At 36.2% G+C, this 14,048-nt stretch overlaps 1 protein-coding gene across 1 annotated transcript in view; it reads right to left on the bottom strand.

Annotated features, from left to right (window-relative positions):
• Positions 1–13,175, bottom strand: part of Mccc1 (methylcrotonyl-CoA carboxylase subunit 1) — a 57,481-nt gene extending 44,306 nt beyond the window's left edge. Inside the window, exons 1-4 of the mRNA XM_027942170.3 lie at positions 12,997–13,175; positions 9,597–9,643; positions 7,513–7,649; positions 4,200–4,295 (exon numbers count right to left, since the gene is read on the bottom strand). Coding sequence (XP_027797971.2) covers positions 4,200–4,295; positions 7,513–7,649; positions 9,597–9,643; positions 12,997–13,085 — 369 coding nt within the window. The 5' untranslated portion in view covers positions 13,086–13,175. The remainder of the gene's footprint in view (positions 1–4,199; positions 4,296–7,512; positions 7,650–9,596; positions 9,644–12,996) is intronic.
• Positions 13,176–14,048: the final 873 nt, after the last annotated feature.

Raw genomic sequence — 14,048 nt, 5'->3', positions numbered from 1 at the left:
TTTCTTTTATGGATCTTGTTCATAGTAGCCTAAGAAATTTTTGCTTAACCGAAGGCCTCAAAGGTTTTCTCCTAGAAGTGTTTTTTAGTTTTAGCTCTAACATTTAGGTCCATAAAACATTTCAAGTTAATTTTTTTTGTGTGTAAGGTGTGAGACAAGGCTCTAAGATCTAGACTTTAGGTTCACCTTTTTTTGCAAACAGATATTCATATATATATGTCTGTGCATATCTATATATCTGTATCTATCTATCTATATCTATATCTATATATATATATCATTCAATTGCAATCCCAAAACAGCCTCAAGAAGTTTATATATATACACACACACACACACATATATATATACATATGAAGTTTCTAAATAAATAGATATATCATTGTAAGACTCACTATTGGTAAGATGACAATTCTTTCCATATTAATCTGTACATTTCATTCATTCATTTTAATATTTAGTGTATGTATATGTGTATGTGTGTGTTTAATTTTGGACTGTCTATTCTGCACCACTGACCTATATATTTATCCTAAAACTAATAACACTCTGTCTTGATTGCAGTTTTGCTTTTGATTGGCATAAATTTGTTAGTCTTTTCAAAATTGTTTTAGCTAGTAAAGCTAAAATTGTTTTAGCCAGTACAACTAGGCTATCTTAGGATTGACTTACCAATTTCTCCAAAAACCTTGTTGGGATTTTGATAAAGAATGAATTAAGCCAGGTGCAATGGTGTATGCCTATATTCCCAGCTGTTGGGGAGCTGAGGCTGTTGAATCATAAGTTACCAGCCTGGGCAACTTAGCAAAAAGACCCTGTTTCAAAATAATTTTTTTGTGTGTGTGTGTGTATGGTATTGGGGATTGAACCCATGGTTTTGTGCATGCGCGGCAAGCACTCTACCAGCTAAGCTATATCCCTAGCCCTCAAAATAATATTTAAAGAAGGCTGGGGATGTAGCTAAGTGGTGGTGTGCTTGCTTAGTGTCAAAAGGGTACCAAAAACAAAAATAAAAAAGAATGAATTAAATATGCAGATTAATTTGGAAAGAATTGCCATCTTACCAATAGTGAGTCTTCCAGTGATATATCTATTCATTTAGAACTTCTTCTTTCAGCAACGTTTTATTAGAGACTTACAAATTTTTAGTATGTAGGTCTTAAACCGTTTGTGCTATTGATTCATATTTGATCCTTACTGATGCTATTATGAAAGTTAATTGTTTCCTTAATTTCATTTCTGAAATATTCATTGCCTGTTCTCTTTATTGTTAGCAGATATTTAATTTGATGGCACTCTTTGATCAACTAGATAGATTTCAGAGAGAAGCAGCTATTTCCTTGTGAAAATAGAGTTCAATTGCAATCCCAAAACAGCCTCAAGAAGTTTATGACTTTATTAATAGGGACAGAACACTGGGAACTCCTGTTAAAGGTGTGGTCCCCAACCTCTGGAAGGTAGTGGAACTGTAAGAGGCGGGGCACAATGAGAGGTCTTTAGGTCACTGGGAGGGAGTGCCCTCAAAGGGGATTGTGGTGCCTAGTCTTTTCCTTTTTCTCTTTTGCTCCCCAGCCATGAGGTGAACAGTTTTGCTTTACCATGTACTCCCAGCATGATATGTTATTTTGCCCAGGGCAACAAGGCCAACCAATCATGGACTAAAACTGTGAGCCATAACAAAACTTTTTTCTTTATAAGTTGATTATCTTGGGTATTTGTTATGTAGTAATGGAAAGCTGACTAACATACCTGCCCTAAAATCTTTGCCTTCTGCTAGCATCTCTTAATAGGGCTATGTCATTGGACAAAAGCAGAAACTTAGTTCATGTGTAAATTTTACTCTAGTTCCTATAAAAGTGCCTATATCAAAATGGTCACATTAAGAACAACTCTATAATTTTGAAAAATTCTGTTCAAATTACTATACATGCATTATTCAATGTTATTACAATGACCCTCAAGTTTCTTTTTCAGAATCAGAGTTAGGGCAAGATTTCCTCTCCTAATTGGCAAATATCATTTTTAGGGGGAATCTCTATAATTTGTTAACTCACTAAGTTTCTTTTCTTACTGGGGTTGCCAGGAAGATGTAAAGTATCCTTACTAGATCTAAGCTTTTTGATTTAATTTCAATTTCCCTTCTCCCATATTACTGGTCATTTGTCCTTTTATCATTTATTTTCATCATTATCTGTAACTTTTTGCAATCTATCTCAAATCTTGAATATTCAGGTGAAATTGATATTTAAAAAAAAAAACTTTATTCTTTTCAAAATAGTATCTATTATCTTCTCAATATTTGTGTTATAGCATCTAACATAATACTAACCAAAAGAGATATAGAATTGATAAATTCTCTAGAAATTCTGCATGTCATATATTTTCTAGAGGGTTACAACTTAAACTAAAATGGTTGCAGAAAATGGTCATTAAAAATGGAGTGGATTTTCAACTCTAACAAGTTTTCTTTCTGTCTTTTTAAAAATTTTTATTTTTTTAGTTGTAGATAGACACAATACCTTTATTTTATTTATTTTTATGTGGTGTGAGATTCAAACCCAGTGACTCATATGTGCCAGGCAAGCACTCTACCACTGAGCCATAACCCCAGCCCATGAAGTTTTTTTAAAGGATAAATAAGGAGGTTGATCAGCCTAAATGAATTTTTTTTTTTTTTCGGTACTGGGGATTGAACCCAGGGGCTTAAGCACTATCCATATCCGCAGCCCTTTTTATTTTGAGACAGGGTCTTACTAAGTTTCTGAAGGCCTTGCTAAATTGCTGAGGCTGACTCGAACTTGCCATCCTCCTGCCTCAGCCTCTGAGTCCCTGGGATTACAGTGACTCAGGCCCCCATTCCTGGTTTGTTTAGGTCTTTGTTCCATTGTCAGCTCCTGACTATCCTATTTAAAAGTACCTCCCATCCAGTCTTTGTCTCCTTATTCTGCTTTACTTTCTTCCCATCAAGTATTACTCTGCTTGTTCTATTCTCTATTTGTTTAAATGTTTATTATCTGTTTCACCCACTACAGCATAGCTTTGTAGGGATAGAACTGTCTCCATCTTATTTAGTGCTGCATCCATGGTTAGAAACTGGCACAAAACAGGAAACCAATCAGTGCTGGCTGAGAGAGTAAATGCATGGATGAAAGGAAATGGGGGAAGAGACACTTGCCAGGTAGAACCATATCAGAAAATGCATAGATGAAATAGCATGTAAATAGCATGTGTAAAGAAGAGGGAGAAGTTTATTAGTTATTATAAATAACTGGAGACAAAACACAAGTTTTTTTTTTTTTTTTTTAGGATTTTTGTTGTTGTTTGCAGTGCTAGGGATTGAACCCAGGGCTTCACATATGCTAAGCAAGTCCTCTTTACCACTAAGCTATACCCTAGCCCCAAAGTCTTGATAAATAGAAAGGGATAATATCAGAAACTCTTTTGTGTGCTATGCTAAAGGGTTTGGATTTTATCTTGAAACCAAGGAAAATTTACTAATAGATAAGATAGGGAAGGGGTGGGGTTGTTTTTAAAATGGGGCAGGGGGAGAGGAAGAAAATAATAAGGAACCATATTTAAGAAATGTTCACATGGAAGTATGGAGAATTGATTGAATTGATAACAGATTTAATAGTAGGAAAATCAGCTGAGACTCATAAATCCAGATAAGAGATCAAAAGATCTGGCTATGTGATCAAAAAGAACTGTGTCTGGAGCCATTTCAAAGAAAGATTCAACACAAGTTGGTTCCTATTTCATTTTGAAGGATGAAGAAGAGATGTAATAATATCCAAATTCTGAGCCTGGGATACTGGAAAAACAGATGGTGAGTTACTACAATGACACCTAGAAGTCAAGGAGAAAAAGACTTCTCTTTTGATTATATTTTACTTTGTAATTTAGAGTATCATCTATTCTCCTGAAGGATCTGATGCTCTTAGCATCTGATTTTGAAGGTAGAAGAGCTGAAATATCTCTCCATTTTTATATACAGTTTAGATCTTCCCTCTACTTACTTCTGAAAAGATCTAAAGTACACAGGATTCAGTCAAGAAGAGGAACAAAAAGAGATGTGATTAGTTTACAATCCAAAAACCAAATGAAAAAGTCTTGGCTAAAAATAGAAAATAATTTAGACAAATAATTTTGCATAAATTACAAAAACTTATTCCTCTTGTAAATCTTTTCAAAAGTCTTACCTGTGCAGCAGAGATCTTGGCCACTTGAATAATTTTCTCCATAGAGAGGTAGCTCTCCTGGCAGGGAGCTGGTCCAATAAAATATGCTTCATCTGCCTGTTCAAGAAATAGTACCTGCTTAAAAGATGAAGTGGCTGGTACACCCTCAAACACTTCTTAGAACTGCTTCAGAGTTATTTTTATGATTATAAAAAAATGCTGCCTTCTCAAGGACAACATAAGGACTGCAAAACCAAAGTATCAGCTCATGCTTATATTATAAAAGTATCAGCTCATGCTTATATTATAAAAGTATCAGCTCATGCTTATATTATAAAAGCCAGTTTTATAATCTTTTGCATGAAGAAGGTGCTAAAACTTGATTTTTACCCATAAACCACATACTAGAATGAAACTAAAGTCTTAGGATAGAAAACAACAGTCATACATCATGGTATTAATAACAACAATAATAATCTTAAGTTAAATTTGACAAGAAACAAAATATACAATTGATATATACAGCAGAAAAAGAGTGAAAGTTTACTGAGGTTTATATAATGGCTAGAATATGATAATAATACTCATTCTATACATTTGTCAACTATTTTGTACTGTTCCTTAGAACTTTCATATAATAATAGCATCTTTTGCAGTAGACAAGAGAGACAATATTCATTCATTCAAAAGACTTAGTGCCTACTATGTGCCATGTTTTGATGGGGAAGCAGTCTGAACAGCAGTAAACAAGACCAATGGCCCTGTCTAGAGGGACAACATTAAGCATTCACACGCCTAATGACAACTGTGATAAAGGCCTCGAGGGCAAATTATATTGTTATATTGTGTTCATGTGCAAATATGTAATAAGAAAACCCATCATTGTGAACAAATGTAATGCACCAATAAAAATGTAGGGGGAAAAAGGCCCTGAAAGAAAAACCAAGTACATAACAGAGGTAGGAAGAGGACCAGATCTGGTCTGAAGGTGGTCAGGACATGGGAGAAGGGAAGGTCAGGGAAAGTTCCTCAAGAACAATGAGGACTTGGCCTGGCATATGGATGGAGAACATGGATCAGGAATAAGAATGGAGATGGGGTGAGCCTTCCATGCAGAGAAAACATCATATATAAAGGACCTAAGGTGGGAAGAAGTCTGGCCCACTTGAGCAATCAATATAAGCTTATGTGGCTGGAATAGTGAGTGAAGGGTCAAAGGACCCTCTGGTCAACATTGTAGGGCACAAAAGTTTTGGATTTTCTTCTACAGGAAAACAAAACAAGATATGGGATAAAAAAAAATTAAGCTTTTGGTTTCACAAAATGCAAATTCACTCCCTTTCTAAAGAATGTCAACAATAATACAAAGGCAATGTAGTCTTTGGTACTGTTTCCTCTCCAAACTGCAATTTCCTTCCAGATATAACTTCAACTATACCCAGTTTGGGACATATTTTTCCATATCCATATTCCTATTTATTCATTCATATTTATATAAACATACAGTTTTAGTTTTTGTTTTTTACACAGATGTAATCATACTATATAGTTATCTTCTGCAGGTGCATTTCTTACCAACAGTATGTTTTGAAGCTGCTTCCACTTTAGTACATATATGTCTACTCTGCTTTGTATAACAGTTGCATGCTCTTTCACAGTATGGAGGTATTACAGTTCCTTTAATCATGAACTTCTTCACATGCATTTAGAATGTAGAGGCAAAAAAAAAAAAAGTTGGATATGGGCAAGGCTGAAGGAAACATTCTTGTACAAACCTCTATCTGCATGTATATGTGAATGTGTCTCTGGGACACAAACCTACAGGAATGTTTGTGTTGAAGAATACACATCTGGTCCTAGCTCAATAGCTTTCAGTTTTACCAATATACATCTCCAGAAAAGAAGGGATTCAAGAACCAAATCCCAGGGCTGGGGTAGAGCACCTGCTTAGCACATGTGAGGCACTGGATTCAATCCTCAGCACCACATTAAAATAAATAAATAATAAAAGATATTATGCCCATCTATAACTTTAAAAAAAGTTTATAAAAAAGGAAATAATAATAATTAAAAAAAGGACCAGATCCCAGAAAAAAGACACCGAGAAGGGACAGAAGGGTTGGAAATAATGAAAGCCATGAGAAGAATTTACTTTGAAAAGGAGGGAGTAGTTTACTATGACGTTAAATAATGTTGAGAGGTCAAGCCATTTTAGTCTCGAAAAGACTCCATCAGATTCTGGGACATAGATGTTACAGTGACCTTGGCAGGGAGAGTGTCAATGGAGGAGTGGGGACATAGGCTGAATAGAAATGGGTTCAGAAGAGAATGGTAGGCAAAGAAGAGAAAGGAGCAGGGTAAATGACTACTAAGTTGGTGATAAACTGGAGAAGAAAGAGAATGTAAGTGGGGGAGAGGGTAATGTGGAACTGCCAATAGTTATGAAGATGGAGAAATTGTACGGTATTTAAATGCTTTTAGGAAGGATCTAGTGGAGAGTGATGAAAAACACATCATTGAAAATGGAAGATGTTTTTTGAGGTACAAATATATCAATTTGTTTTTTATTATTATTTTAAATTGACAGATAATAAATGTGTATATATGGAATGCAATGTGATTTTTGATAATATGTATATAGTGTGAAATAATTAAACAACATAATTAACATAACCATCATTTGGTTTACTTATCATTTTTTATGATGAGACATTTGAAATTTATGCTTTTAGTTATTTTGGGAAAATTCTTTCTTTCTTTCTTTGTGGTGCTGGGGATGGTGCCCAGGGCCTTTTGCATGCTAAGCACATATTGTACCACTGAGCTATATCCCCAGCTAGAGAAAAGTCTGAAAAAGATGAGGATTCTAGTGTGTAGGCAGATGACTGGCACTGGATGGGAACAGGATGGATGCAGATGTGCGTGAATCAGCAGATTCTGTGGCAGGAAGTTCAATTCTATTTTCTCTGTGAAATCAAGATCATCTGCTGTGAACAGGTGGGTGATACAGTGGTGAAAGACCAGGAGAAGTTGGTCCCCATGAATTTTTGTGGCGTGCTTAGAGTCTTGCTGCAGGTGAAACAGACCAAAAGCTGAATTCATCCATGACTGGGGTTCTGCCTGGTGCATGATAGCTCATAATAACTGATAACCCAATCTACAGGGAAGTTGGGTCTTTTTACTTAGAATTATTAGTGAATAGTTTGACCTTAGCTACTTAAACTCTGTTAACCCTAGCAAACATCAACTGTCATCATAAAAAAACTAAACTTACATAATAAAGCAAATAAATGTGATCCTTACAAGATTTAGCTTCCAGATTTTAATAACATACCATATTTACGTGCATGGAATTCCTGTCTGCCTCGCTGTAAACAGCCACAGACTGCACACCCATTTTTTTGGTTGTTCGCATCACCCTACAGGCGATTTCTCCTCTGTTTGCAATGAGGACCTTGGTAATGTTTCTTCCTGTTTAAAATACCATAAAGATCATATGCAAATATTACTGAGGCATAAGAAACAAGAATTAGAATATTCGTAACCAGTTGATAAAGATTTGTCTTGGTAAAATCAGCCTGAAATTATCATTTTTTAAAAAATTTTGTGTACATACATATATTTTAGTTGTTGATGGACCTTTTATTTATTTATTTATTTATTTTTATGTGGTGCTGAGAATCGAACCCAGTGCCTCACACATGCCAGTCAAGTGTTCTACCACTGAGCCACAACCCCAACTCCTAAAATTATCTTTTTAACAAATATTAATGCATTTTTTTTCTCTTCACTGAAATTCAAGATATCCCTATTAACATAAATTCTACAATTACTTAGCTTTTTAAACTTAAAATTAAAACATGCTTTGTTATGTCAAAGATAAAATCAAAATACCTTAAAAATCATCTTAGCTAATAATAACTAATCTCTAATAAGCAGGTTTTATGCCTCAGGTCTTATGTGAAAGACTCAAACCTGAGTGTCTCTGGGTATCCTCAGGGGATTGGTTCTAGGAACCCATGTGGATACAAAACTCCCTAAATGCTCTTGTCCCTACTATAAAATGGTACAGTATTTGCATACAACACACATCTTCCAGTGTAACTTTAAACCATCTCTAGATTAATTAATCTAATACAATATAAATTGCTATGTAAATGGTTGCTTTACTGTATTATTTAGGAAATAATGATATGGAAAAAGTCTGTATATATTTAGTACAAATGTAATTGTTTTTTCTGAATACTTTCTATAAATTGTTTCTTGATTCCATGGAGGCAGAACCCATGGATGTTAAATTTCTGAATGAGGAGGATCAACTAATGATACTGTTGTCATTATCTCCATTTTAAAGGTGAAATTAAGGCTTAAACAGATACTACTCTTTTCAAATTATAAAGCTAAAATAAGTGGTGAATCCAGAATTTGAACCTAGGTTTGCCTGACTCCAGAACTGAGTTCTGAGTTACTCTGTTTCCTTGCCTCTAATCCTAGGTACACAGGCTATATATTGCATCAGTTGCCTGCCATCAGCCATATAATGACATGCCATTGAATTAACATGTAAAATGCACTTCTATCATCATTGGAAGTAAATATTGATAGTTTGTAATAAAGTCATTCTAAAAAAAATAAAGGTTCACATAACTTAAAATAGTGTTTTGTTATGGGGATCCATAGAACTCAAGAGTTATCAGAAGTCACCAATCAAAGATTTATGTGTGCATTTGGAGGTGGGATGGATGAAAGTTATAACTATATTCTATTTTTATTATAATATTTATTCTATTTATAATTTTAGTATATATTCATCAGTTTTATAGCTGGAAATTCCACATAAAATTCTATTTGAAGAAAAAGATTCTGCTACTTAAAAAGAAGAGTTTTAAAAGCACTAACCACCATAGTTATGCTTTTCCAATTCAACATAATACAAGGGTAAGACAGACAGAAATAACAACATAAATATAAAATGTTCTCCATTACTACCTGCTGTATTTTAGACTCAACAGCAAGAGGCATTTTTGATATAAAAGAAGTGAAAACCTGTCTTAAAAATTGCTAAGAAAATTATCATAAAAATACCAAACTTCAAAGGTTTGTGAGAACTAATTCTATTACACATAAAACTAAAGGTTAAACATGTCTTCTTCTTCTTCTTTTTCTTTTCTTTTTGTTTTGGTATTGAACCTAGGGATGCTTACCACTGAGCTATATTCTTAGCCCTTTTTATTTTGGGACAGGTTATCATGAAGTTGTTTAGATACTCTCTAAGTTGCTGAGGCTGGCTTTGAACTCTTAGTCCTCTTACTTCAGTCTCCCAAGTTGCTGGGATTACAGATGTGCACCACACACCCAGCCTAAACATGTCTCTTTCTTAGTTCAGTTTGAAGCAAAGCCAACAAAGTCTGTCAGTACCTGTGGTTGTTCCATACTTCATGGTTCTTTGCTTCCAAGTCCATTTCCTATAAAACAAACCCAAATGAAATAAAAATTAACGAGAAAACACAATATCAGTTATTGTTCTTTCAAAATCTAATTTTTTAAAAAACTTGAAACCAAACCCAGATACAATCTAAGTTAAACCTTACTAAACCTAACACTAACAGAGTGATTTAGTAAGACTTTCTTTGGGAAAGAAAACTAATCTAGAAATAAGGAGCTAAGAGTTCTGGCTGTTTTCCTCTTGAACTACAAGTCCTTGAATGAGTCACCTAACGGGTTTACAATAGAGTCTGACATCTGACCACAGAATCACAGAAGATTAAAAAACCAAGGTGCTTCAAGATCATCTACTTCAGCTTTTTTTCCAACTTTTTTTTTAACATAATAACTCTCAGTAAATACTACCTGACACACACACATAATTAGAAGTTTCATCAAAGATAAATCACCCTACATTTTGATACTTTCCTTTTTTTGTCTTTTAAAAATATGATGGTTAAACTAGTTTAAAAAATACCAATAGAATTCAATCCTAATAGGACAGGTTTGACATTAAGAACAGACAAGTAAAGGGAAGGAAGCTGAGCAAGGGCAGCAAAGGGAAAGAATGCTGGCTATGGAGTCACAAGAGCTGAGTGTTCATCTGTGACCCAATGATCAACTTGCCCAAGCTCAAGTCACCAGTGCTTTTCAACTGTTTTTTTCATTACTACTCTCCTCATGAGAAAACTTAAGAACTATGAGATAAGATTTTATATGTAAGACTGAGCTTTAAAGGGCCACAAACCATGATGCTATGTAAGATTTTTTTTTTTTTTTTTTGCTCTCCCAGGAACTGATATTTGCCCCTTGAATTGGGGATGCAAGCCTTACATCTTATATTCAGTGTTCTTGTACAAGAGAGGACTATAAGAGGTGATTCTGAAGACATATCACAGCTTTAAAAATATGTAATTCAATTCCAAATTTCTGTATTAAAGGAAAGGAGGAATAACTTGTTTGATCTGTTTTACCTAGGTAGAAGTTCATGAATGTTTATGACAGTTTAGTTCCCCAATACCTGTTTAGACAGTAATTTAACACTGAAACATTAGTCAAGAGCTGATGGAAAGCAGGCAAGATTCACTTTGAGAACAAAAAAGTACGATATTCACTAGATTTCAGTTAAAAAAAGAAAATGCTGGGAAATCAAATTGCAGAAGCAATTCCACCTTAATCTTTTCCATCTACATCTGGAAGATGTAGCAAAACCATTGTTACAAAGGTTTCATAAAGTGAAAACTTTCCACACAGTGTACATAAGATACTGTATAATTATATAGCAGTATATATATCTTTTTTATATACTATGTAACTGAGTAGGACTAATATTACACTGGGGCATAGATTCAGAAGGCTGCATCACTATAGTGACTCTATATACTCATTGCCACTTAATACACATTCAATTGGATGCTGCCATCCATGAAAGGCTGGTGGGAAGACCCACAGCTTTGGCACATGAGTTGTGTAAGAGAGTTTCCCTAGAAGGATGCCATTCTTCCACATCTTCCCAATTCAGTTGACTTCACTTTCTTGATCTTCAAGGAAGAGCATCTTTTCTGATTTTTTATAAGGTATTTTCTAATTTAGCATCTTCTTTCCTTTGTATTCTTCAGGTAGGTTTGTGGTAAGATTTAAGGCCTGTCCTAATCAGATATTTCTATAAAGTGGTCTTAAGACCTAATAAAGTTTCAAGGCCACTGTTGACCTAAAGTTTTCTTCTGCCATCTTCTAGTAAAAAGAGATGGAGATAGATATATCATTATAATCCTCTATCTCAACAATGTTTTAATTGGTATATTCCATTTTCCACAATTATCTAAGCTACAACTTAAAACAGTGACTTAAACAAAATTAAGAGGTTGCTTCGATGAAATAAATACACTCTGACTCAAGAAAGCTTCTATTCTCATGCCTAGAATTTCACGACTAAAAATTCTTTTCTCTAAGCTATCAGAGAATCACGGCATGAAGAGAAATGTAAAATCCTTATACCGACTCATTTTTTTTTAATTCTATAATCCATCAACAACTCTAAGGCTTTCTAGAGTGACAGCAATATTAAGAATCATTCTATAGGTACTACATAAGCTTTGAGAGGGAAGTGAAAGAAAGGGGTCTGTAGTAGTGTTTTGAAGATCCCTGGGAACTGAAGAAAAGTCAGGAGAAAAAGAGTGGCACTACTATTATTTTCACCAACTTTCTTATTTTGCTTAGGTGAGTCCTATAATTTAGTAATTGAAAGTCCAAGGCGGCTACAATCATTTGTGGAAAATAAAAGCAAACAAGTTTATCTAAAGGGCTGAGTTTACAAAGTTTGTTTATGAAATGATTGAAACAGGTCAGATTCTGTTTAAACTTCTTTCCATGTGTTAATTTTCACAACTGAGAATACTGGCATCACCTCCTCCTAGGTAAGAAAATTGAAGCAGAGATATTAAGTAACTCAGCCAAGGTCACACACCTAGTGAGTAACTAAGCTGAGAACCAACCTTCTAACTGCAGTCTGTGCCTCTGACACTAAGCTACATTGTCTTTCCAGAATGGTGGAAAATGATAACACTGAAGCAAAGAAAGATAAAGAAGCTAGCTACCTGCAAATCTGAGGGTGTTTTCACTGCCAGAATAATCATTACTCATGCCTGGAACTAAAATTTGAAATGGATCTGGAGCCAGGTTTCTAGAGTGAGTCACTTGGTAGATGGTTCTGTTCCAACTTGGGTATAAGAGCTTTTGACAAATGTCCCAGCCCTATGGAAAGTAAATTCACTCTTATTAACTGAATGCATGCTAACTAACAATGGGAAAGAGCCCCAGGAGTCTTTCTTTGATTTGGACCCAAGAGCTGAACTGTAATGGACTTTGAGGACGTCCAGGCCCCTCTTGCTAGTTGCGTGATCTTGGGCAGGTCTATGGTTTTCTTGAGCTTCATCAGAACCGGGATTGTAATAATGCTGGCACACAAACGGTGCTGCGAAAGCAGAAAGTAAACGCCTAGGAGGTGCACAGTGTCGACAGAAGCATGGAGGATGGCAGGCCCAGCTCCACTTCTCTCCCAGTCCTCGTAAGTGGAAAAACAAGCCAACGGCAGATTGAAGGGTGGATGCGGGAAGAGGTAAAGAAAAGGATGAGTGGAGATGTCTCATTTCTGCTGCAGAGACTGACGGCAGAACACCCCCCCACCCCCCCGGACAGCGGCTGGGGTTTTCCTTCAGTCCTCTCCCAGCCCGCGACCCTGGGTCCCTCCGCACTTCCCGCAGCTCATGCGGGTCTATGCACCCTGTGTCCTAGCCCCCGACCACTGATCCACCGCCCCTCCAGCCGCCGTCACCTCGGCGGCAGCAGCAGGACCGGGAGACGCCGCCAACGGTTCCTCTCCGCCGCCACCAGCAGTACTGACGCTGCCGCGGCCGCCGCCATATCCAGGGAGCCTGACTGCTGACAGAAGGGAGGCTGCGACCCACACGCGCAAGCCCTTTCCGCTCCTAAACCCTATGTCCACCGCCAGCCACCGTCCCTTCCAAATACAGATGGGGGCGTCTCCACGAAAGCCAATCAAGGAGAAGAAAAGGGCTTCGGTGGTGACGATTGGCCGGCAGAGCCCGGGTCTCTGGGGCGAGCCTACTCGAGCCTTCTCTCTGCCACCCAGTTCCTCCTAGAGCCGTGGGGTTCCTCCTCCCTGGTTCAGCTTCAGAGGGAGGAAAGCTCCCTGGTGATGTATATATATATATATATGTATTTCCAAAATAAGCTTCTTTCTTTCTATTTATTTATTTATTTATTTATTTGCTACACATGACATTACAATGATCTTGGCAATTCATACATTTGAATCATTGGGGTATAATTTCTCATTTTTCTGATTGTACAGATTGCTGAATCACACTGGTCATAGAGTCACCTATATACATACAGCAATCATAATGTCTATTTCTGGTGATCTTTTCCATGAAAAACCAGGGAAAAAAGTCAAATGGGGGTGGACAGTAATAAAAAAGCAGGGCCCCCATATGAAAAATCATAGTAAATTAAACAAGCAAAAGTTTAGGAGGAAAAAATATAAAAATAAACACGAGGAAAGTAGGAGGAAGAAATTAGTAAATATAAAGAAATAAATTAATGATTTAAGAAAACAATACCAAAGGGATAATAAATCGCTGGGAGCAATGGCACAGGCATGTAAATCTAGCAGTTTGGGAGAGTGAGGCAGGAGGATCACAAGTTCCAGGCCAGCCATATCTCAAAATAAAATAAAAAATAAAAAGACCTGGGGATGGGACTCAGGGTTAAGATCCCCTGGGTTTAATCCCTGGTCCCAAAATAAATAATTTGAGAAAAGTGCGTGAGTGCCACACACACACACACACACACACACACACACAC

This window comes from Marmota flaviventris, chromosome 8, assembly GCF_047511675.1.
Source record: "Marmota flaviventris isolate mMarFla1 chromosome 8, mMarFla1.hap1, whole genome shotgun sequence".
Classification (NCBI taxonomy): domain Eukaryota; kingdom Metazoa; phylum Chordata; class Mammalia; order Rodentia; family Sciuridae; genus Marmota; species Marmota flaviventris.
The sequence above is the reverse complement of the archived record's forward strand: the minus strand, read 5'-3'. Positions and strand labels throughout refer to the sequence as shown.